The sequence below is a fragment of the Convolutriloba macropyga genome, chromosome 13 (assembly GCF_964194025.1).
Source record: "Convolutriloba macropyga chromosome 13, txConMacr16.3, whole genome shotgun sequence".
Lineage (NCBI taxonomy): Eukaryota > Metazoa > Xenacoelomorpha > Acoela > Convolutidae > Convolutriloba > Convolutriloba macropyga.
Genome location: NC_134480.1, coordinates 5452194 through 5478001, shown reverse-complemented (window position 1 = coordinate 5478001; position 25808 = coordinate 5452194). Strand labels below are relative to the sequence as shown.

At 34.7% G+C, this 25808-nt stretch overlaps 1 protein-coding gene across 3 annotated transcripts in view; it reads right to left on the bottom strand.

The window, feature by feature from the left end:
* Nucleotides 1-3011: 3011 nt before the first annotated feature.
* The window catches only part of LOC142351780 (uncharacterized), a 43488-nt gene continuing 20691 nt past the window's right edge, over nucleotides 3012-25808 (bottom strand). For all 3 annotated transcript variants that reach the window (XM_075403945.1, XM_075403944.1, XM_075403948.1), the window contains one exon: nucleotides 3012-3999. In XM_075403945.1, the coding sequence (XP_075260060.1) occupies nucleotides 3339-3999 (661 nt within the window). In that variant the 3' untranslated portion in view covers nucleotides 3012-3338. The remainder of the gene's footprint in view (nucleotides 4000-25808) is intronic.

Here is a 25808-nt window from a genome sequence, read left to right as displayed (position 1 = left end):
GCAACAATATACATTTCTGAATCATTATTTTGCATTTATTTAGAATCCTTGACGATGATTGTTCATGATCAACTCACGAGTGAGTGATTTGCAATCCGAAAGCTACATTGAAAATTAATGAAAATAATCTTCCCTTTTCGACTGATTTTTAGGCGCTCCTCTTTGAAGTAGCCGTAAACAAAGGGTATGCCAGCATATTTCATGAAAAATTCAGAAGTTATTGTTCCTATTTAAGAAAAACTCAATTTTTCATAGTTTTATTTGTTAGGTAATGCATTTGAAGAAGATAGCCTAGTCTACGATCTCTTACCAACGAGGAAAAAAGTATAGGGAACACAGAGGGAGCGTATTTAAGATATTACCGCTTGTCACCCAACCAAATGTATTCTACGCCTACTTTAGATAGAAAATATTTAACTTTTGAGCTATTATTACATCACCCCAAGTTTTTGATCCATTGAAGGGATAATTTGGCCCGAGTAGTCGAGTGTTACGCATTAGATCTTAATTGACTCAATTGTTGTACTGTTTCTGACGCTTCTGATATTCTAGACGTTTTTGATCAATAACAGAAGTTGAAGTAAAGAAAAACCGTCTTCTTTATTTTTTTGTCCGTGATCAACTCGTATCGGAAGCTACAGTTTGATAAAACCACTTGGCCACGACTTGACTCCTACTATAAAACGCTGCAGCATAAAGTTTATATTCTGTTGTTGTGTTTATATTACTATGACGAATTTGTAACACACACTTCCGAAATTTTTCTTAACAATAAGGAAGGCTGCGATAAATAAAAAAAATGTCTAAGTCTTTTTACTTCATTTGTTGGATATTCGGAAAAATCAAATTCTTTTCCTCATTTTGCCCTTCTAGAACGGACAAAATCACGACGATCAGTTTTTATTTGCTTCGTCACCGGAATTGAAACACTAAACAAATAAAAGCAGACAAAATGGAAAAATATTGCATGTGATTGCTTAAATTAAATTTTAGACAGATCAATAATCAGACAAAGCGCGTTAAATTATTCGCAAATTCGGGCCGCAAAACTTGTTGATTTTGTTTTTATAGGCGCAAAAAGTTTTTTTTCTCAGAACAATAAATCCATTGAATATTTTTGCACTTCTCTTTATTTCATAATAATTTAGGGAAACAACTGTTTCTGAAAAAAAACGAAAAACGTCCATTTGAAAACCCAAACAGCTATGACTTTTTACGTACGAGCACAATGAAAATGTTTCTTAAAGAAAAATGTTGTATATATCTGATTCTTTTTCAACCTGATTAAAAACTCTCCTGAAATTGCAGTAAAGCTACTCATGTCGAGGAAAGAATAAACAAGACGCCTTCAGAGACGGCAAACCCATTTTTTGGAGTTTGCACGTTTTTTATCAAAAGGTCAACGTCTAAATTGAAAATTGAGGAAGATTTTTTTCTCATAGATTGAAAGATAAAGGACGCCTTATTTCTTTGCATGAAGATGGCGTACACCACTCTAAAATTCTGTGACTGATCAAATTTAGTATATTTTACAGAGAGTGAAATGTAACCTCAGTTTTCGACAGATTATAATAAAAAGCCGTAGCTAGAGAAGTATATCTAGTTTTAGAGTACAAAATATGCGTGGATAATGAGATGTTTAATTGGAAATACGCACTACGGACAGTCATCACTATATAATATAGCGCCTAATTGTACATACTATTAGTGTGAGGAAATATGCTAAGCATTAGCTCTTACTGCTCGAGCTATATGGCTACGCAGTTAGCCGCCGCGCTCAGCGTAGCTTGTTGTTTTTGTTAGCGGCTATTCCTCTGCTGCTTGGATTGAATCGCCAGCCAGGGGATTGTTTCCTTGCAGAGTTGGAAAAAGTGGTTTTAGTAAAAACGCACTGCGTTTTATAGTGCTGATTTATACTGCTTGCCAACTGGCATAGCCTGATTGGTTGATTCACTATGTCGACATATACGAAGGCAATAGCACAAGAGAACTCAATAATATAGCACTGAAATTGTTTGAATTTTGTCATGTAGGTAGGACCGCTTCACGAGTACCAATAATTTTAGGAGACATATGGACTAGTTATGATTATTTTCTATTTATCACTGAAGAAGAAAGTCCGTGTCTCTAATTTTTCTGTTTAAAACAAAAGATTTCCATTTGCGGCCATTTATAACTTTTTCATTGCGCTGAATACCTATTTCTTTGATGCAAGATAAACTTCTTGAGATGCTTCCTAACTACAGATTGCCTCTATGATGATATTAGGAGGCACCCGTATCGCGCAGGAGTTATCACTGAGTCTTTTCCTATGCGTGACAGAAGTTTTCGTGACAAAATCTAATACAGTCATTTCGCTTAGAAAATTTTGGATATCATGCTCTTAAAAAGAAAGACCTATAAATTTATCGATCCAATAAATATTTTACACATTTATGATTTAATAGGCTTTGTGCGTGAAAACCGCAGGAACAGTAATAATACGCATATGACTGAATAGCTGATTAAACACGGCATATTCATTTTAAACTCTCTTGACTTCTGTAATCACAAAAACCTCATTATCTACGCTAGTTCCAAATAAATGGTGGTTGCCAACAGCCGTACAATTGGACACAATCATTAAATTATATCTAACAATATCAACTAAACAAGACCTTCCAAAATATTTATCTATTACAAATATCATTAAAATAAACACATCAACAGTCGTTACCAATTCAAAACTTCAATCAGATCTTCAAAAATTTGAGCTTCAGGAAAAATTTTTTCTCTCAACAATCTCATTGCAGATTGGAAAAAATAGGCCAGTTCTCTCAATGCATTTCTGACTTTATTTATCTGTTTCTTAAATTTGTCCATTTTTGCAGGCAAAAAATTTATCGCCCGAAAAAAAATATTGATATGTGATAGAATCAGTTTGTGACTACAGATTACTTAATATTTTTGAACCAACTTGAATCGGGAACTAATAATTATCTTTGATTAGGTAGAAAAACAATTATCTTGAGCTTGAAAAAAGAAACAGATTTTTGTGTATGTGGCAAAGTATATATTTTAAACTAGAAGTTAAGTTGAAGTAGTATTGCTTCAAGAATTGTATCTATGTCTCATTTGATATAATCACCAATCAAAAAAAATTGACAAGCTAGCTCCCATAAGTATTTTAAAAACTGTTTCTTTCGTTGATGAGTCCACTCGAGCTTGCACGATTAGTTGTTTTTGAGACGGTTTGCCTGTTTTGTTTTGATCAGGTGAAGATGAATAATCATCTCCGGTGTTAGCCCCAATCACAATATCAGCGGTCAAATCTTCAGGCCCTGTTCCACCGGTAGCTTCTACTGTAACGGTATACTCTTTAGTCCCCTGTGTGCTTTGTTTACGCATACAGCGTTTGTAAACTGAGCCGGGTGTTTAACTACTAAACTACATTGAGTTCCAGCATTGCATTCTGATTTGAAATCGTAACTCACTTCACTAGGATACAAGTTACTGAAAGACGCAAACAATTTGAGATCAATTTTGATAGGGGTCACTTTCAAGGTGGCGGTGGATCCTTCGCTTATGTTAAATTTAAAGTAGCGAACGTCACCCGACATCATTCCAGCAATATCAAAACTAATTTTTGTATCAGAAGACAAACCGGTTGTACCATTCGGAGTTCTCCCTGTCGGCGACACGTGCTGCCCAACCTTGCACGTGTCATAAAGTAAAGAGGGCAGCTCGGCCTGAAATTGTTCAAAAGTATCATATCTTCTGGCATATTCTGGCTTAGAAGCTAATGCCTCCAATGTAGGCCAGTCTGACTCCTTCTTCGACCCAATGGCAAAAGTTGTTACTGGTATATTTTGATAGGGTGATAGATCAGATTCGCACGTTGAAGCCTGGCCGTCAGTAGTGATGAAGAACACCTTTCTAATCGAGGGATCGTACAGGCGTTCTGAGACGTCTTCTTTAAACAGCTCGCTCATGCGTCTAACAGCACATCCTATACCAGTGCTTAAACAGTTAAAACTCAAGTCATTGTGTCAGGAGTAAAATTAGTAAAGGTGGAACAAAGGATAAATAGAGGTGAATTCGGTGTAAATGTGGTTTGAAAATTGTTTGAAAAAAGTGAATTCCTCCAAAGTTCAAAGTTAATTATTAATTTGATCCAGAAATACAATATGGAATGAATTCGGCTATTCATCTGGAAGAAAATTTTCCCCAATTCATCACAAACTCTAAGGAAGTCAGAATCCGGGTAGAGGTGCCATCCGGAAGTGACCTCTTATCAGAACAAGTCCAACGCAAACGGTGTGTTCACAGATCAGAATTACAGGATTTGGGATTTATTTCGAGCGCACTTTAGTATGATCATAGGTTACTTCGGTCTGTGGATGGTCTGATCAGAAGTCACTTCTGAATGGGATTTTCAGGCAGACTATTCTGATTGTAGTGACAACATAATACTGGTAGTGGGATATAAATTCCGTTTACTTTAAACAACTCTTTGAACCAAAAAATTTCTTTATTTTTGAAAAAGTAATAAGCGAGTAGGTCGATTTTTCCCAAAGCAATACAATTTTTGTCCAGGGAACGTTAGGCAGACAGCTCTTATTGTTTTATATATTGCATACTACTAGTCTGAGATATTAATTTGGTTTACCTTAAACAAGTCCTTGACCCAATAAATTTTCGACATTTTCAAAAAAATAATAAGCGAAGAAGTGGAGAATTGGTCTGATCAGTTGCATATTTGGTCTCGGGATAGTCTGATCAGAGGTCGTTTTAAGCGCACAATCGTCTGTACAATGGTCTTGAGTTGGTGTGGACGATCGTTAGAAAATAGTCTGATAAGTGGCTTTTTTGGTCTAAAGATAGTTTGATTAGGGGTCATCTCAAGCGCAAAATCGTCTGAACGATGGTCTGGATTTGTTCTGGTCATCGGTACATAATTGTCTGGACAATGTTCTAATTTGGGTCTGATCAGATGTGATTTCCGCCCGCGAGTTCTGATCACAGACAGGTTCCAGCGCACTTTATTCTGATCAGAGGTTATTTTGGTCAGGCATGGTCTGATAAGAGGTTTCTTTTCAAAAGACTTGCACCAAAAAGCTTGAATTGACCAAAAAACTCTCGATAGTCGGATTCTATATCCATCCAAACTCAAAGCGGTAAGATCAAGATATATTTGAAGGGTGGAGTCACTGTGTTAAGGGTGGATCAATGTGCAGGGGTGGTATTAGAAATTTGATGGGGGGCTGCTACAGGGGGAAGGGGTGAAGGAGACCGATATATGGGCTGGCAGTGTGAAGGGGTTGATGGGGGGTCTAAACTAGAACCGCCATTCACACTAATATTTTATTTCTCTAAAACAATTTTGGCATGCTGCTTATTTAGAATCTATTACGCCGAAAAAAATTGCAAAAAAGCAGGAATATTATAATTTCCGCAAAACTTTACTTGAGACAATTTAAAAACCTGTTCTCTGTGAGCATCTGTTGTTAGGTGTGTTTGAGTCGAGCATGGTCTTTTCGTATCATTTTTCGGTGGAGTATGGTCTTCGCATAAGTCGAAGTCTGAACCTGGGTGACTAAACATCAGCAGACGGAATCGCGCGATTCTGTCTTACAAAATTTAAGCGCAGATATTTCACTCTAAATTAATTAGAAATTGATTTGAAGACATACGAAAGGAGACAGTTGTTGCAAAGAAAAAAAGAATAGGCTTCTTCATCAGAATTCGAAGACTTTCGGAGATGGAAATTTCAAACCCTGGTCATGAAAGTTTTTAAGAAATTGGGTTATAATGCGTTATTTTTAAAGTTTGGGGTTGGTGTTCTCAGCGATAACAACTTTTCATTTCAACTCGAAAAGCAAAAACTTGAAAAACAAATCACCGCTTTTAACATATTCATTAATACGTAATACCGCGACGCTTTGCAGTGGAGAATATATATTACTCACCCCAAAACTCTTAAAGTTTTCTTGCGAAAAACTCTCAACTCGTGCTTGTGTCTTTTGAGGATGAAAATATTCTGGAACACTTATCAGAAAAATTTAAAATGTTATGAAGACAGCATCAATAGACATTATACGCAGTCATTTTCAACCTCTAATTTGGTGCCAGTCGAGTGCAGGGGCGAAATTTTCCTGACTTTTAAATGGGCCTTGATTCTGAAAACAGTGTGCTCTGGAAACCTATTGATCTGAATAGAAACATCACACTCTTCCAACATAATACTTTCAAGCCGTATTAAGCAACATCTTTTTTACAGGCGAAACGGATAAAATGTCTTTTAGCAGGGACTTAGAAAAAATTGGGTCTTGTGAACTTCTTGTGAAACGTTTCTTATTTCGAATAAAAATCAAAATAAAAATCTAAAAATAAAGTATTAAAAATTATTGTTTTCAGATCTTATGAGAAGTCTGACAAAAACTCCCTATTCGTTTTATGAAAACAAACTCAAAAAACAATCGTTTAAATTTGGAGGAATAAAACTTTGGAAGACAAAATACAAAGAAACTTGTGGAAGAATTTTCTGTTGGAAATGATTTTCCAGCTGTGGATCTGTTTTCTGAGTGAAGTCATAGTTTATGAAAAAATTGAGATAATACTGAACCCTTAGTTGAACAAAAACAACAAAAAAACTGTAGGAAATCTTCGGTTTGTTTGGTTTCAAAAGTAAGGAAGCATCAGTACGTTCGATTTGTTCGGCATTGTCTGTCTCGAACGCCAAAAAGATTTGTTGTTATCGTCATTTTTAAATGCAAAAGATATTAGATATTTTTGGTTTCAGACGATTTGGTATGTTCGGTATTAAAGCGTGGGAGATCGTCGGAATGTTCGATAATTAAATGTAAAAGATCGTCGGTGTATTCGGTGAATAAACGTAAGAGATCGTCGAAATGTTCAGTACTTAAACGCATAAGATAATCGCTATGTCCGGCTCTAGACATAAGAAATGGCTGGTTTTTGCATAAAAAATTTATTTTTCTGTTTATAACGTTGTCAAACGTTGTGATAGCGTTCCTTGTGTAGGATTTTTGAATGTACTTCTTAAAGAAAGATCCTGAAAAATTTGCAAAATTTTTGATTGAGGAGGACTCTGTTGTTCAATTCAGTTTGACTATTTCTTGAAAGAGTTTACAAGCAAGGTCTCTTAAAATTTCTGACGGTTGATTATGTTTGAAACTGAAAATCCCGATGGTTTTTAGCTTCGCCTGCGGAACTCATCTGTGTTGAAAACCAAGATGATAATAGTTCATGGTTTTTCACTCAAAAAACCAATCTCCTTTTGCGTTTAAAAAACGGCAATTGTTTTTGCTCATGATTAAAGGGGGAAAACGATAAGCTTGCGACCTTTTGAAGCATTATTTTTAAAATTTTTAGTTTTTTGTTTATTTTATGTCACCCTGTTTATATCTCATTCATTGCAGCTTATTGAGTTTTATATCGTCGTATAGCATGAAAATGTGCTTCTACACTGATTTTCCTGGTTCCCCAAATTTTATATTAGTTACTGAGATATTCTTATTTTGTTTCAAAAATTTATATTATATATTTGAGATAACTTTAATTAATTTCAGTTTATATTTCAAAATTTTAAGCAGTCAAAAGATTATTTGAGATTAACGGATGCTAATAGAAAGCAATATAACTTTATATAGTCATTTTATACTTATATGGTACCCGTATAGCCTTATAATAGCAAATATTTGTGTAAAAAAATACAGGAACCTCATTTTTGTATAAATTTAATATACTTGTTTAGAGATTACTCTCAACCATAGTAGAAAACGGTTGCTTGAATTGTTCAATAGATTCTACTCCAGTTTTGTCATTTCATGAGCTTAACATTCGCTCAGAGAATAAAACAGAGAACATATTGTTTGAAATAAAATCATCTTCAAGTTACAAATTTTCCAGCCAATTTCAGCGAGTTTTTTGTACGCTTTCAATTTTGTTCCGAAGCAATGGAATCGATAGTTAATAGTATTATAAAGGATTTACTTTTGAGAAAAATTAAGATTTTACTTCAATTTTCAAGATATAACAAAATTTGTGGTCGACCAGGTCCGGTCTAAAGGGCCGATAAGTAATAGTTATTGATCAGCCGTTATATTCGGTGCCGCGAACCGGAATATTATTGGTTCGCAAATGAGTTTTAATTTCCTTGGCTTTGATTGTTATCTTTATTTTCTTTGAGTTTATTCAAGATAATCAATATCGATTATTTTCAAAAATTGAAAAACATCTTATCGATCCTGACACAAAATTCCAATGGGAAGGTTACGTGAAGCAGATTGCAGAAGTCAAGAAGCAAGGTGACGATCTGAACAGCAGACTGTGTTCAGCTCGTTGTGACGAGAATTCGAAAGCTGCAGAAATGAGAGTCAGTGAGTTAGCAAAAATTATACTGAGATATTAAAACCTTCAAATGTGTTTAAATATGCATTAGCAGAAAGTACTAAACTTTCACAAGAGAAGTATGGACAAGAACGAGAAATTGTATGCTCGGTTAGAAAAGATTTGAGAGATTAATTGTGCAATGGAGAGCTTGGTATAGAATGATAGGGGCTCTCGAAAAGAGGCAAATAGAGTTGAAACCTTCAGCAAATCTTTCGCAAAATGCAAAAAACAATGAGCAGATGACTGCTTAGCGGGCGCAATGTTACACGTTAAAGGAAGAAATAAATACCTTGGTTAAACAGAAAAGAATTGTAGCAGCAGTCAAAAACGAGATTGAAAAAATAGAGAATCTGATGGACATTTTTGAAGACCATTTAAATAAAAAGGATCAGTTTGTTCTCAACTGATATAAATAACAAAAGTCCTTCCAGAAAACAAAATTGCAGAACTATCTAGCACCCACGTTAGAATTTTGGCTGAAGTACATTACTGAAGCTGAAGCGCTTCAAACGAGCCCCTCTGTATCGTTTCAAGACTAAAGGGGAAGAAAACAAGAAATCGTAACCGCAGCCACAGCAGCACCCCAATTAACTGCACCAGTTTCTCGAACTGAAACTGTTGAAGAACAGGCGCAACCTAAAAATGCTGAAGCCACAGCCAGTGTCGCATTTGGAGACCCAGAGAAGAGCACTCCAATGAATGCAGAAGTTAGCGCAAATAAAACAAATCAAGAAACTGAAGACGAAAAATTGGGTGAACTTGTTTCATCAAGGATAGAGAAAACTGACGATTGTGACCTCAAATACCCTAAAAGAAGCCTCTTTTCAGACCAAAAGCAGAGTATCGACAACTTCTTCACAATGAAGCGAGAGAAGGCCGTTAGCTCAAGAAGCGGCTATAGTAAGGAAACGGGATGAAGTTGAAATTGAACGAAAACTCTCTCTTTCTCGAGCCAGAGAGAAGAGAGAGTTAGAAGTGAGACATATTGAATTAGAAGAAGAAGGAGAAGTGGAGCAGTTAATGTTAGAACAAAACTCGAGCACGAAAGTAAAGAGTGTGTAAGGCATTCGATTTCTTTCTTTCCATGAAAACAGAGAACGCCTTGATGATTGGCTAGACTAATAGCCTCATGGGGAGAACCAATTTGAAACAGAGTTTTCTACCATGTCCGAAGAAGATCAGATTACTCCTATAGGTGTAAAGAGAACTACACCAAACGTAATAATAGAAAACAAATATGAGTTTGATAACATAAATCTAATTAATCCATGAAAACGTAAAGAAAAAAACTGACGAGCAGCAGTGTTTTGTGGGTCAAGAATACAAAGATTTAAAAAAGCAGCTCATACCACAAGAAGGGTATGCACCGCAACATCAAGTGAAGTTCGTTGCCGGGTTAAAGCTTTCCTGTATAAATAAACTTTCATACCTCATTGGCAGTCCACTGAGGACCAAGGCGTTGAAGAGTGTCTCTGAGACTGCTTCCCCTGCTTCTTGTAGCCTTGTGAGCAACTCCTGTCCTCTGATGAAGAAGCTATCCAAATCCTCAGCATCCTCGAGCTGCAGTCGAGCAAGCTGTGCCACCAAAGTCACCACTGTCGGCGTCTCCACACTCTGAAATCTCTCTTGCAAAAGCTTCCAAGCCTTTGCTCCATCTCCGGTTCCGTCATTTCCCACATAGTCATGTCTCATCAGCATGAGGGTTGTTGCATCTAGAGTCAGTGCCAGATGGCATCACACATTGTTCCTTTTCTCCTTGATGTCTGCAACTTCCTTCTCAAATGCATCCTTCAGCACCTTATGGTTCTTCTTTTCATCGTTGCTCGCCCCATTGGCTAGTGGTGCAGGCTCGTTGGGTTGCTCCTCTGACCCAAGTAGTGATTTTTAGAGTCCCATCGTCTGCATCATTGCCACAAATCTTGTGCTCCAGATTGGAAAGTCCTGTGCCTTTCCTGTGTAGGTAAGCAGCTTCACTGTCTGTTGATCCATCGTAGTTTGACCAGGCAAAACAGTTGTGAAAAGTAAAGGTACTAAGCAGAAAATGATTATGACTGTCAACAACAATTAGTTTTGTTTTAGAAATTAGTTTTAAGACTTAGAAAATTGCTGGGCCCATAACCTGTTGGGTTATGGACTTTCGCAAGCGGAATAAAAGCGTTATTAACTAAGTAGAAAAATTAATTTCTCAAAATGAGAGAATAACAAGAATGATATTTTACAGAAGAATTTAATAGTAGTCAGAATACCGTTGTTCTTATTCACATTTTCCGTAATTTTGACAAAATGTTCGTCAATTTTGTTAATTTTGGTAAAATTGTCTTCGAAAACGTTGCTGGTTTTACTTTCAAAGATAGATGAGGCTTTTCGATTGGTCTTGTCATAGTCTTTTGGTTAATATTTTGGCTAATTTTTTGTTGGATTCCAGAATTTTTAAACCAAAAATGGCTCCTATTACGTTTTTTTTATCCCCCTTTGTTTAAATATGCCTGAAGTAAACACCTGAAATATGCTGTCATAACCTTTAAAATCTCCAAAAAATGAAACTTCATTAATTAAGGTTTTGCGAGTTTTTGGATAAAATAACTCAACGTTTATAGATAATACATCGTATTTTTTTGCTTTGTTGAAATATTTCCCTTCCTAATTGATCCTTTTTTTGCAACGGTATGGAATAATTAATTGTTTTTATTGGACGCGCAGCAAAATCGAGGATAGGTTTGGACACATCTTGGATTCTTGCAATGAAATAATTGTTCGTATTATTTTAGAGCGGTGTTTCTTTCAAAATATTTTCGCATTTTGGTTATTTTCATTTTGACTACCGACAAGAATAATCTCAAATTAAGTCCCAATTAATTACCAATCCTATTTACTACAAAATGAAGCAAAACGAAATTATTTTATGTATTCAGAGAAAATCTCATTTTTTAAAGACTGTGGCATTGTGTTCTCGTAACTTTTAAATGATTTCTTTTGTTTTGCTTTCATTTGTCATTCTTCTTGCGGCCTCTTGACATTTCAATCCAGCACTCAAATAAGTTCTTTAGGATCTCGAGTTGGAATTATAAAAGCTTATAGATGTAACGTAATGCCTCTTGAGGCTTTTAAATAAATTTGTTTGAAGAAAATGTCAGTGAAACTTTCGAGAATTTTCTGATTTTCGTTAGTTGCGGAGTTATCGAGGTATAAAATTTTGAGAATAGTAGTCAGAATACTGTTGTTCTTATTCACAATTTCCGTAATTTTGACAAAATGTTCGTCAATTTTGTTTATTTTGGTAAAATTGTCTTCAAAAAAGTTGCTGGTTTTACTTTCAAAGATAGATGAGGCTTTTCTATTGGTCTTGTCCTAGTCTTTTGGTTAATACTTTGGCTAATTTTTTTTTGGATTCCAGAATTTTTAAACCAAAAATGGCTCCTATTACGTTTTTTATCCCTCTTTGTTTAAATGTGCCTGAAGTAAACACCTGAAATATGCTGTCATAACCTTTGTAACCTCCAAAAAAAGAAACTTTAGTAGTTAAAGTTTTGCGAGCTTTGGATAAAATAAATCAACGTTTATAGAAAGTACATCGTATCTTTTTGCTTTGCTAAAATATCTCCTTGCTAATTGATCCTTTTTTGCAACTGTATGGAATAATTAATTGTTTTTATTGGACGCGCAGCAAAATCGAGGATAGGTTTGGACACATCTTGAATTCTTGCAATGAAATAATTATTTTTTTACCTCGTTTTTTAGAGAAAATCTCATTTTTTAAAGACTGTGGCATTGTGTTCTCGTAATTTTTAAATGATTTCTTTTGTTTTGCTTTCATTTGTCATTCTTTTCGCGGCCTCTTGACATTACAATCAAGCACTCAAATAAGTTCTTTAGGATCTCGAGTTGGAATTATAAAAGCTTATAGATGTAACGTAATGCCTCTTGAGGCTTTTAAATAAATTTGTGTGAAGAAAATGTCAGTGAAACTTTCGAGAATTTTCTGATTTTCGTTAGTTGCGGAGTTATCGAGGTATAAAATTTTGAGAATAGTAGTCAGAATACTGTTGTTCTTATTCACAATTTCCGTAATTTTGACAAAAAGTTCGTCAATTTTGTTTATTTTGGTAAAATTGTCTTCAAAAAAGTTGCTGGTTTTACTTTCAAAGATAGATGAGGCTTTTCTATTGGTCTTGTCCTAGTCTTTTGGTTAATACTTTGGCTAATTTTTTTTTGGATTCCAGAATTTTTAAACCAAAAATGTCTCCTATTACGTTTTTTATCCCTCTTTGTTTAAATATGCCTGAAGTAAACACCTGAAATATGCTGTCATAACCTTTGAAACCTCCAAAAAAAGAAACTTCAGTAGTTAAAGTTTTGCGAGTTTTTGGATAAAATAAATCAACGTTTATAGAAAGTACATCGTATCTTTTTGCTTTGTTAAAATATCTCCTTGCTAATTGATCCTTTTTTGCAACTGTATGGAATAATTAATTGTTTTTATTGGACGCGCAGCAAAATCGAGGATAGGTTTGGACACATCTTGGATTCTTGCAATGAAATAATTATTCTTTTTACCTCGTTTTTTAGAGAAAATCTCATTTTTTAAAGACTATGGCATTGTGTTCTCGTAATTTTTAAATGATTTCTTTTGTTTTGCTTTCATTTGTCATTCTTTTCGCGGCCTCTTGACATTACAATCAAGCACTCAAATAAGTTCTTTAGGATCTCGAGTTGGAATTATAAAAGCTTATAGATGTAACGTAATGCCTCTTGAGGCTTTTAAATAAATTTGTTTGAAGAAAATAACAGTGAAACTTTCGAAATTTGTCAACTTTTTATCTTTTTTCTGCCCACATGTGGCTCAGTCCCAAAATATAAAAGACAAAGTTTAATCCATGAGATGTGAATAAAAAACTCTCCACAATTGTTTTATATATTTTTGTATATATAACGGATGGTTTTTGGCTTTACTACTTCCAAAATTGATAACAGGTGTTTGGTTTTTGCAGATTTGCCTTTGAGGTTGTAGTTTGTTCCTTTTAGAAAGTTTTGAATTAAATGTAATTCAAACTGACAATGATGGACTGCTGTAAGTGACGTTCTTTTGAAGGTATCAGTGAAAAGCTTACAGTCTTAAAAGCTGCAAAACCATCTCTCTCAAAATTTAATAGAATTTTTTTGCATCTAACTGTCGTTCTTTTGTTGTCGCAAAATATATTATTGACAACAAAAAAATGGCTTCCTTCTATCGATGTCTAAATGAATCTATTCAAAAACTGCAGTTTTTAGCTATCGTTTTTATTTACTTTCAATAATATTGTTTTTGTTTGAAAAAATTGTAGTTCCAGATTTCTGTTCTCATTGTCGTCAACAAGTAACTTTGTGTCATTGTTGACAAAGATCAGCAACTTTCTGTTTTGATTGACATCTTAAGAGCTTAGAAATTTGTTTTCAAACAAAAATTCGTAAGATTTTGATACTGGTCAATTTTTGTCCTTTTTCATGTCTTTTAAATAGAGAACCTTTTTCGAGGAAGACTGCTAAGAAACCCAATAAGCGGATGTGGTAAAATTATCAGTTTAATGTTTTTTCTGGCTTTCAGGGCCTTCGATTATTTATGATTTAACAGACTCTTCATTCAATTGTTTGAAAAAAAATTCTTATTTTATGTTTTTTGATGTCTTATGATTCCTTCTCACGTAAAACGGTCACAATTAGGTTCCCAAACGGTTGCAATTTAACTTTCTTGGTTATGAGTTAGTTTCTTTTCTCATGGTTTGTTTGAAATTTTGAAAAGAGTTGTTTTAAAAAATCAGTATTTTTTTATCTTTGTAATTTTTCTTACTGCTGTCAATTATTTATTGTGGGCTTTTTAACTGCAGGTGGAATCCACTTTCTCGTGAACCATGAACCAAGCTATTTTATGCTTTTATAGTCAGTTAATTGTTTCCTTGATTTGGTACTACGCATTTTCATAAAAGAAGTAATTTTGTGGAATTTTGAGGTTTTTCTGAGGTTTTTTAGTTCTCTTGCCACATTATCACACTAATGGGTTTGCTCAATAGGCGTTGAAGAATTGTTCAATTGAACATCTTTAAAGTTTTCAGGTGGTAGTTTATGATTTTAACGTTTGCAACAGCGCTCTCTTGTTAAAATTAATTGAAATTTTTTAGGTTTCTCTATCTCTTTGTTGTTTGTTGACATAATATGGATATTGTGAGATGTGATTTGCATCCCATTGAGGTATAAACTAACATTGTTAATAAACCCAGTTGATAGGTAATTGGTTGTTTTCAATAAAAGAAACATAATTTTGAACTTTGCGCTCTTTGCAATTCTTTGTCGACCTGTTACCGAGTCTCATTATTGACTGTTCTAATATCCTCATATCTTACTCAAGGAAGTACAGGTTAACTTATTTAGTCCAGGTTTCAACTGATTCAATTTTGTGTTATGAAGTGTTTTTTTCTTGAAAAAGTGGGGTTCACTCTTTGTTTCATATATTCACACACCGCACACTTTGCACACAAAGGCACTCACACCCACAAAATTGCGCTCAAAAATATGCACACACACACACACACACACACACACACACACATACACACACACACAAACTAAACCACTAAAGAACAATGCTAGGCACCTGGAAAAGTTTTTTTGAAATTTTTTTTTGTCAACTGATAATTACTCATGTTTCATCACTTTTCATTAAAATTTTTTGTTTTACTATTTTTTTAACCATGTCTGGACCTCTTTAGGCAATTTTATCGAAAATAGTAACATCGACAGACAATTGGATTTTTTTGTTATCAGCTGGATTTTTTAAAAAAAAAATTTGTGCTAAAAGAATTTAAAAACCCGAAATTGAAGTAAAAATAAGTAAATTTTCCTATTTGTCCGAGTTTTCAAAGAGTTTTTCCATTCTACATCTACTTGTTAATAACATGTAGGTTAACTTTATGAGCTTTCTCTAAAAGCTTTGAATTGACACCATTGAAAAATAATAGTTCTCAAGTTTAGGTTTTTCCAAACTTCGGAGTTTTTCTTCGAAATGGAAAAATAGTTTTCTTATCATTAAACAACACTTGGTGTTTCCTATACAAGCATTTTTACGAACAAAAACTTTTAATTTGTCTCCTGGTTTACAGAGACGCTCACAGACACCAAAAAATATGAAAAGTATCACCTACAAAAGTTATGAATAGTTGAACTCAGTCTCCCAGCTTGGCGATCTCATTCTTCTCCAAATGCACTCATGATTCTTAAAATACAAAAAATGCAGGCAATTTGATTGCCAGATTTCGTATATTTCTTTGAAAACTTGCACACAGCAAACTGAACGTCTTTTTTGCGTTATTGTTTTTAGCATAGGCATATTGGCCGAAAATTATCCAGTTTCCACTCTGTTCGGGCTGATTCCGTATTCTGTGATAGTATGACCAAAAAAAATTATTTTTCCTGATACCAAACTGATATTTTTACATAGAGAGAGCACTGATTGGAGTAGTAATAGGGCGAGCAAGGCCCCACGGGTGGGGGCGGGGGTAGACTCCATGTATTAAGATAGGGTATAGGAGTATTTTTGAGAGAGGGTCTACTCTAATTTATTAAGATAGGGCATAGGCGGCGTACATGTATTAAGATTAGTTATAGCGGCCGACACGTATTAAGATTAGGAATAGCGGCCGCCAATTATTAAGAATAGGAAAAGCGGCCGCCACGTATTAAGATTAGGTATAGCCGCCGCAACGTATTAAGATTAGGAATAGCCGCCGCAACGTTAATAGATTAGGAATAGCCGCCGCAACGTATTAAGATTAGGAATAGCCGCCGCAACGTATTAAGCTTAGGAATAGCCGCCGCAACGTATTAAGATTAGGAATAGCCGCCGCAACGTATTAAGATTAGGAATAGCCGCTGCAACGTATTAAGAATAGGAATAGCCGCCGCAACGTATTAAGATTAGGAGTTGCCGCCGCAACGTATTAAGATTAGGAATAGCCACCGCAACGCATTAAGATTAGGTATAGCCGCCGAAACGTATTAAGACTAGGTAAAGCCACCGTTAAAAATTGAGAAAACTGAAAATTTTTAAAAGAATGAATTATGAAGGCACAAAAAGACAGACACAGTATTAATGAAGTACATTATAAGTAATTTTAAACACAACAGAGAGCGCTCACAATATGAAAAATAGTTTACAAGTTCAGGGGTACAGTATGAATTCCATCAGATAACACTTTTTGTTTAGGATAAAAATAAGAGAGTGCTTTCTTTGTTCGTTCATAGGTAGCGACGCAGTGGTTGATTGTTCGAAATCCTCTACTTAAAGATATTAAATTGATGATTTCTTCCATCACTCGCAGATACTTTTCCAATGGACCATCTCCGGTCTCTTCCAATGTTCGTTTGTCTAGACCTTTGCTGGTGAATTTGTACTTATCCGATTTGGCATCGTAGCAAAAATACGTTTTGCTACAGAGACAAATCATTTCAGTACATCTAAATTCTTCCTTGAACAGTCCTGGTTCACGCTTATCGTGCTTTTTATGTTTATCACAACAAGATCTAGGGAAGAATTTTTGTACAGCATCAGCTTTGAAAGAATCATCACAATCGTGTTCCCTCGGAGCTTCCCACTCTGCTTTTTTAGATGAACGAATGCAATCGTACAAATTATCTTGTGCTAGAGCTAAGTAAAAGGAGTCAGTGTCCATTTCTAACTCTTGGAAAGTGTCGACATCGCAAAATTTATCAAAAAATTGTAATAAAGCTCCAGCATACTTAATTTTGCGTACTGAAGTATAAAAAAGCCAACTATTATCGGTTCGCGGTGCTCAAATTTTGATTTTACAAGTTCAACTTCGTAATGTTTTTTCGACACACTGCTAAGTCTCTTAAACAATTTCCCGTTGATAGCTTTGTGTGTCTTTTCATCGTTCAGGTATTTTGTCTCTGTATGTCTGCTTCTGTCCATGATTTGGTAACCATAGGAACTATTCCCTAACAGTTTCAGTGTTTCTGCTACAACGCTTGATTCAAGATTTTCATCTCCAGCTCCTCTTGCAACAACAGCTGATTGGACAAAAATGTTGAAACATTTTTTGGGTGTGTACTGAACGAAGCGATAAATTTTGGTGCATTTCAGACCAAGACTGGGGTAAAAGTTGAGTAAAAGTGTTATGACTGTTCCATTCTCCAACTTGAAGCTCGAAATCAAAATGCGTCGTGGTTGCTTGAGTAAATCGTTATCAATTGCATAATCACTCAATTAATCACCAATATCTGCTCGACTAACATTAAAGTTTTTGAAGATTGGTGGAAAATTTGAGAACCTGTATTTCAACCCATCTGGAACTTCGAGATCACACTGAACGTAACCAAAAAATTTATCTTCTCTTATCTTAGCAAGTAGAGATTTTTGAGTCAGAGGTATTTTGAATGGGAAATTGTTTCTCACGTGAATTTTTACAGATTCGTCACCTTTGAGAGTTTCCCACCAGTTACATTCCAATATCTCAACAACTTTATATCCTTTGTTCCGAAAATAGTCTCGTCTTAGTTCATCGTATTCCCGTTTCTTGAGTCCTCTCTGAGTCTCTTCCTCTGACATACTTGCTCTTGCTTCCTGACATGCACAAAAGTGAAAGTAACAACCCATTGCTTCAAATATGGTTTTACAGTGAGCACAAAATCCGTCTACATTAAAACGACCAATCTTTTTCTGAGTTCCGGTTGTGTAGTAACTTTCAATAGTGCAGTTAGGACGCTGAGATTGTAGGTACGACATAACCATATTCTCAAACTTCCTCGGTTAAAAGGTAAAGTTGACTGGCGTCTATACCCACAATTGATTTGCAAATGTTTTCTGAGCTTCGGATATGTTTGATCTACAACCGCTTTTCTAGTAAAGACGATAGAAGGACCACCAGTCATATCCTCGCGTATTTTATCATGTAAATCTTTGTCTGCTTCAACGAAAGGATAAAATTGTTATTAGTTGATTTGTGTAGACAAATATTTGCCAAATTAGGTAGTGTGCAACCCAGTTTTAACATATCAATCCCTTTGTTATGATAGAATTTGACCATTTTCTGCATCGCTTCTAGTGTCGTAACAATATCCTTGTTGTTATACCACCTGACAAAGTCTAGAAAAAATGTCATTTGCTCTTGCTCCCACACACTTTCCAAGTAATTGTAGTTGTCAACTCCCGAGGGGGGCACTACCATCAACCTAAGTTTTTTCAGAGCCTCCTGTTGTGAAAATCCACTCTTCAACATTTTTTTGAAATCCGTAAATTCTTTCTCCAAGGGATTGTGATCTCTCAACTTACTAAAGAAGCATGCGTAAGGGGGAAGGAAAGTTGCGTCCAATTTGTTTGGTGAGGCGAAACATGCATAAGGGAAAAACCCTTTGGTCTCATTTGTCTTGTAAGCTTTGAGGAACGAATCTAGCGATGTTGCTCCACGAAGAAAGTTTAGAATATCGAGAAACTGTACATCACCAAATTTAAAGGATACAAAAAGATTAGCTTTTTTAATAACCGTTGGTTGAACATCGCGCTCGTGAATGAGGGAGGGTAGTAAATAAGACTTGATAAGATTCAGATCATTTTTCCTGCTGTTGAATCCAAATACAGCTAACAAATACAGTTATGACATAACGATCAAAATGTTGAAAACAAATACAGTGTTCACATAACGTTCAAAATGTTGTTGTAGTTCGAGAAGTTGATTTTTCCGAATTTGGTGGAATTCAGTCGACATATCAATTTCTTCTTCTTCTTCGATATTTTGAAATTCAAACATTGGAGTATTCTCATTTTTCCTTTCATTTAGCTTCTCGACAATAGAATTCACTTTTGAATTTTGCAACATTTCTGCTTTACTTTTGCTAGCTAGTTCTTTTAGTGCTTCAACAAAAGATACAATCAGTGTCTTGGGGTCTTTGTTGCATAGGAAAATAAGTTTTTGTAATAGATTAGAGGAAATTGACACAGATATTGGTTCATGTTATCCTATCCAAGTAGTTGTATTGGTATCTTTTAGTTCATTAGATGGAACGCAGATTGATTCGAAATCAAATACAGCCAAGTTTTTAAACAGTTTTTGATCTTCCTCATTTATAACTCCAAATCCGTCAAGTTTATCGAACAAAGTTTCTCTCAAAGTGTAAACACTCTTCGGACAAACGTGCTGTATCCTATCTTTACAAGATTTTACGTGGCGGTGGAAGTTACCAGCACGCCTAATAAAAGTATCACAATTAGGACAGCGGAATCGTTTGAAAAACGTGTTGATATCATCAACATAGCAAAAGTGGTTGTTGAAGCGCAATAGGTTATCGTACATCTCAATACTTCTTCTTGCAAGTTCACCTACAAAATCCCCGCCCTCAATATCAATGTCATAAATGAAAAAGTTGTGTTTTATAGCGTTTTCAACAAACACAAGGTGATGCATTGACACTCCTCTAAAGTTAATTGCATCATGACCAGACTCGTGGAGAAAGTCACTGAACAACTTAGCGGCGTTTGTTTCCAGCTCAGATGATCCATACAAGTGAACAGCCACAGCTCTAAACAAGCAAAGGTAGTGCTTGTAGGTTTCTCCGTATCCATTCGTAACAAGACAATTAACATCTGATCTCCTCAACAACTGCTCAGGTATAACAGCATCTATACATCCCATTGGGATATTGTTGAGAAGAGCACAGAAAATTGTTACATTCGTAGTTAGTGCATACCGCCATTTTGTATTTGCCCTTTCTTGAGCGCAAGTCTCAACCAAATCCGTTTTCTCTACTCTATCCTGAAGTGAGACTAAGTCCCCCTTAGAACAATGTAAATGAGACTTCTCAAAGAAGGTGTTGTTCTCATGAGCATAACAGTATCGGTATTCGTCTGTGTCCACATTTCGTAAAAAAACTAAGCGGTAAATTTATTTTTGCAGCGCAGTTAAGGTTTTCAAACACTTCCCTCAGTTTTTCATTAATTTCGCTTGGATGAAGTTTCCACAATTTAAAATTGAAAACTCTATGTCTACCATTCTCTATCTCAGTTTTGTCAAAGAAGTGTTGACAGGCACTAACTTCCTGCTGTAACTGTTCGTTGTTCTTATCCAATTCTTCCGATTCTAATACTTCTTTCAAGCTTTTGCTGGATTTGATTCCAACATTTGCTCGATGTTCCCTGCTTCCGTCTCTTATGTTGTTGAAGAGAATAAAAACTTGGAAATTCCTCCAAGCATCTAGTGCACACTGTATTAGGCTTCTTGTCTTGAGGAGCGTGATGCTTAGCAAGGTGGTAGTTTAAGTCCTTTTTCCTCTTTGTATAGAAATGTGGACACTTGGGACAATTTAAAGTCCCACTATCACATGATTTTCTGTGTCGAGCAATTTGGTGCTTGACAACCATTTTCTCGCACTTTGTGCATTTGACAGTTAGATTTCTATCAAGAGAAGGCATTGTACCGTTTTGATCCAAATAAAATTGAATGAAATTCAGGTAAAAAACCGAGCAACTGTATCTGATAACAAAGTGAGAATGAATACAATTTTTGGTTTGTTAGTTAGAGTAACTCGTATGACTCATTATTTCCATATAAGGAAATGGCGTAATTTCCATTTTTAGTAACAGTACGAAATAAAAAGTTCAAGAACTTCCTATGAAGCAGTCACAGTGTTGCATTCTACATTGTATTTAAATCCAGAAAGCATCCAAAGTGTGTAATATTTTTCCTTGGAGGAAAATTGGAAATCTGAAGTTATATTTAGTTGTCATATTGCTGATTTGTGTTACTTTTTTTTACAAAACAATACTTTTCATCCCAAAACAGACCTTTTAACAAAATCTGTCTGTCAGATGTTTGCTCACTTAGAGAATACAAATATTATTGTAAACGAAATAATTTTGTAATTTTATCGATAGTACACTAATTGTGTTTTTACAATAATATTAAAACATTAGAGAAGAAATCTCCTACTATAGTTGACGATAACTTCTATACAATTGACGCTAACGTGATTATATTACAAACTACAAACCAATCAAATTTTAGTATTAAGAATCTTGTTGTAAAAGTTAAGGATATCGTTTTGTTTATCTCGTTTTCTCTTTAAACTTTTTTTTTGTTTTAATAGATTAATACGTGAAATATTGATCTTTTGAGAAACATGTTGATCAAACACCACTTACAAAAATTGTAGAAGATTTACAAGAGAAAAGAAGGTATTACTGATGCATACAAAATTGACCAAATAGATGTAGATTCATACTTTTTTTACAATTTATTGGACATTTTCTCAAAATCCAACAGAATAATACGATTTAGGTCTTGAGTATGCAACGTTCTCTATTAAAAAATTTTTGAATATGAGGAGTTTATTGCGAAACAGTCTTTCAATTTATCCTCAGAATTGCATGTAGGCAAGTACGAATTGTTGTTCATTTTGAACTCCGTCCCCGATATAGTGGAGCAGTACACAAATATTTCACAAACAAACTTTGTTCCTCTCCCAGACCCAATAACAATAACTTCTTCACTACAGAGTGCTTTGTACTTCCGTTACTACAACGATTACAATGCAGTGGGAGTAGGGATCAGGTTCGGAATTCGTTTACCTAACGTATATAAACAAAAATTTGATTCCAAAAATGGAACATTTTTCGAGATTGATCTGAAATTTAACGAATTGGACAAAATTTATCAAAGCTGGAGTTTTTTGTTAAATTATGTCACCTCATTTTAACTAAAATAGTCCATTCTAGATAAAAGCTTAGTCGGAAACTTGTACGTATCCTTCACTTCCTAAAAAATTTGGATTTGAATTTCAGTTCTTCCAGAAATTTCAAGCTAAACGTCACTTTTTTCTCGTAAAATCTTCCATCTTTGGTTAATGTTCTCTGATTGTATATAGAGGTTGTTGATTTTGACATTATCATTTGATCCAGCTTGTCTGAAAACATCATCGCTACTGTTTCTCACCATTATACTAACTACTCGTCAACATTTTGTCATGCTATCGAGCTCCAACATTCACATTCTTCTTATTAATAAATACTTACTTTAGTTCTAACTTTTGTTTAAATCTAAATTAGATATTCTATTTTCTTCCTAAAAAATGAATTTGCTGCTTTCTAACTTACTCTCCACTGATCACTTTTATCACGTTCTCAACAGGAATCTTTCGTTCCCTTCTCAACACTTTCTAACAAAAAATCTCTTCTATCTTTTAATCCAAAATGGAGTTCACTGTTCAAAATAATAACCTTCTGTACTCAGTTTCTTTCACTGAGGAGATTGCTCGGACAGGAGTTCGAGATTTATCAAACGGACTGTATGAGTCAGTGATCGGTTTACCCATTACTGTGTGGCACATTATTGAGCACCAGCGACAACAGTTTGATACATATCATCAGGGTCAGGTTCCAATCTTAGAGAATCAGCTCGGAACTCACGCGATGGGACACGAAGTCGCTGTTGTTAGTGGACACCACTATCCTCACGTAATAGATCTGGTTTTTCCGCCAACTACGTCGCTGGAAACATTCAGTACACATTTCCGTGGGAGAAAGGGCAAATTCCAAACAGCTGGTTCACTTCACCGGAGGTAGGTGAGACATCAAGCTCGGAGGTGGAAAACAATATTCTCCAAATGGTTTCAAGAGCTCATAGTAGAGAAAATAGCGAGTTGAGTATCGATACTAGTACCACCACGTCATTTAACGATCTGGAAAACTTTGTTCCAGCGCAGTACTATGGATCTACTTACGCCCTCGATGACAGCTCCTTCAATTGAGGTAGGAACAGCTCACAACCCTATCTTTTTGAGTGATGTACCTAATACCCCAGTCACTGTTCAACCAACCCAACTAACTGGTAGAATTGAGCGACAAAGAGGTTTCGGTATTGAAATTCAGAACTTGCCAGAATATGTTATTGAAACTCTTTTTGAAAGAGTTCTATGTTCAATTTTGTAAGCTATTTTGTATTTTTTCCTAAAAATAATAAAGCTGTTTAAAACCTTTTAGGTGTTTCGTATTAAATTTATATTTTCAAATATAAAAATTTTAACTAATTTTTTCAAGTTTTTCAGAATAAAAGATTAACACGAAAGGTTGCTTGATAATTTAGGTACTTGGATATTAATAAAAGCTTTGTTTAATTAAGAAAATTGCCGAATTTATTTTGAAATTTAAGAAAATTGTCGAATTTAATTTTGATATTTAACAAAAAATGTCGAGAAAAAATTCGATTTCTAAGAAAAAATTATTAAATTCGATTTTTAAGCTGCAAGAACAGAGTCAACATTTGTCATTTTAAAAACAATAAAAATTTTTGTTTTTTGCTTAAAATCATGCCGTAAAACTAAGAAAATTGAGACAAAATTGAACATTTTGTTAGCACAATTTGGTAACATTTTTGATTTTTAACGAAAAATCTCAGGTTCTATTTTTGACTTTTATCAAAAAATGTTGTTTGAATATTCGACATTTAACAAACAAATTGAATTCAAATTTCGACTTTTAGAATATACACTAGATTTGAAATATTTTAGTATCAAAACTTTATTACTTTCTAACTTCAAAGTACAACATGAGGTTATCAATTATTCCATGGCCATCTAGTAAACAATCAACAAATTTTTATTATTTCACTCTCATTATTTGAGTTCTTAAATTTCTGAATTCGGTCAAAGAAGGACGATCTCAATGTTTGTGTGCTTGCATTTCTTTGCTCAGCTCTCAGTAGATGTCTCTTGAACTTCTTTCTAATCAATCTCTTCTTGGATACGCTGGGTAGTTTTTCAAAAAATTTGTTTTGCGAATTATAAAGTACCACTCTCTTCAATTGAGTAAAACCAAGTCCTGCTTCGTCCATTGTATGACCAAAAAACTGATGTTTATATAAGGTGTATAAGCAGTCCACTGTCTGATATTGAAAAAATAAATCATCTATTTTTTGGAGTATTTCATTGATGGACGATGAAATGAGAATTATGTGATAAGAACAATTTTTCAGAGGACAAAAAGTGTAATTGTGAGACGCAACAAAGTATTCACTAGAAAGCAGCTATGGGATATAATCCTTAACAAATACGCAAATGAACAAAGCTTTCTCACAAGATTTTTATAAAAGTCAGGTAAAACTTGACACAAAGCTGCTGTCATTCTGTAACCAAATTGACTTTGGAGTGATTCTTTTAAACTGCCGTATAAGGAAGTAACGCAAATCAGTTCAAACGCAACAAAAATTTTATTTGAAAAATGACACAGTTCAAGAGACAGCAGCTCAGAAAAAATCCGTTGTTTTACTTGTTCTAAATATTTCAAACACTATTACTCGCCAATGCAACACAGACGTGCTAAACACCAAGATAAATATGCTGCTCTAGTTCAAATTTTTGCTCAACTTAAAATTTCTGACAAAGTTTCCTTATAAGGACTTTTTGCAAAATAATGCAATTGAATTTTACATATTTGGAAATGAAAGAAGGATAATGACATCATTACCAAATAAAGGTGATCGGAAACAATAGAGGGAATAAAATTGCAATTCAAATCATTCAATTAATTTCTCTCTAGATTCAGTTGATAAAATGTCTCTCTCTAAAGTCTCTCCGTTTTACTCGAGTGCTCTTTCTAGGTTAACCGATTCTCAACCTAAAACTGGAACTGAGTCGGTTCCATTTTATATAGACTTTGGTTCTAACCCAAAAAGATTTGGGAGATTTACTGTGTCCCAAATTTTTAAAAATGGACAAAATTATTCTGAACCAAATTTCCAAGTATTCAAAAAAGATAACTCTGGAACATTTGAGAAGTACCAAAAACTTCGAATTGGAGATTACGAATTCAAAAAATTTTGTTTCCAAAAGAACAATATCCTGAATGGAGGATGTGCTGCAACGATGTCACAAATTCAGAGAAGTCAGCATAGGACGATATCGACGAATAAATGTGACTTTCGTTCAATACGTTCAGGAGAATCCAGCCTCCATTTATGTGCAGATTCGGCTCTTTTGTCGTAAAGAAAACAATGAGTTCAAACAGGAGACTTATGTCAGCTACACTTTGGACGAGTTCAAGGAACTGATTCAAAATTTGAATGACTTTTCTAACATTGAATAATGCAGATTTCAGTAATAATTGTTGTGTGATTTTGTAATATGTCTTTGTCTTCTCTACAATAAATTTTTCATTTTAAAAATCTTTGATCTGAGAATGAATTGGGACATTGGTTGCTGAAGAAACATTTTTTTGAGTCTCAGAGATAAAGGTCAAAGGTTTTTCACGTTAGACTTCATTGCGAACTTAAAAGATATTCCTATACTGTTCTTGAAGCTCAAAATTTTCCCAAATTAGAAAATTTGGACTTAGAGTCCCAAAGTTCGGAATTTAAGTGGGTTATTCACAACGGTTTACGCAG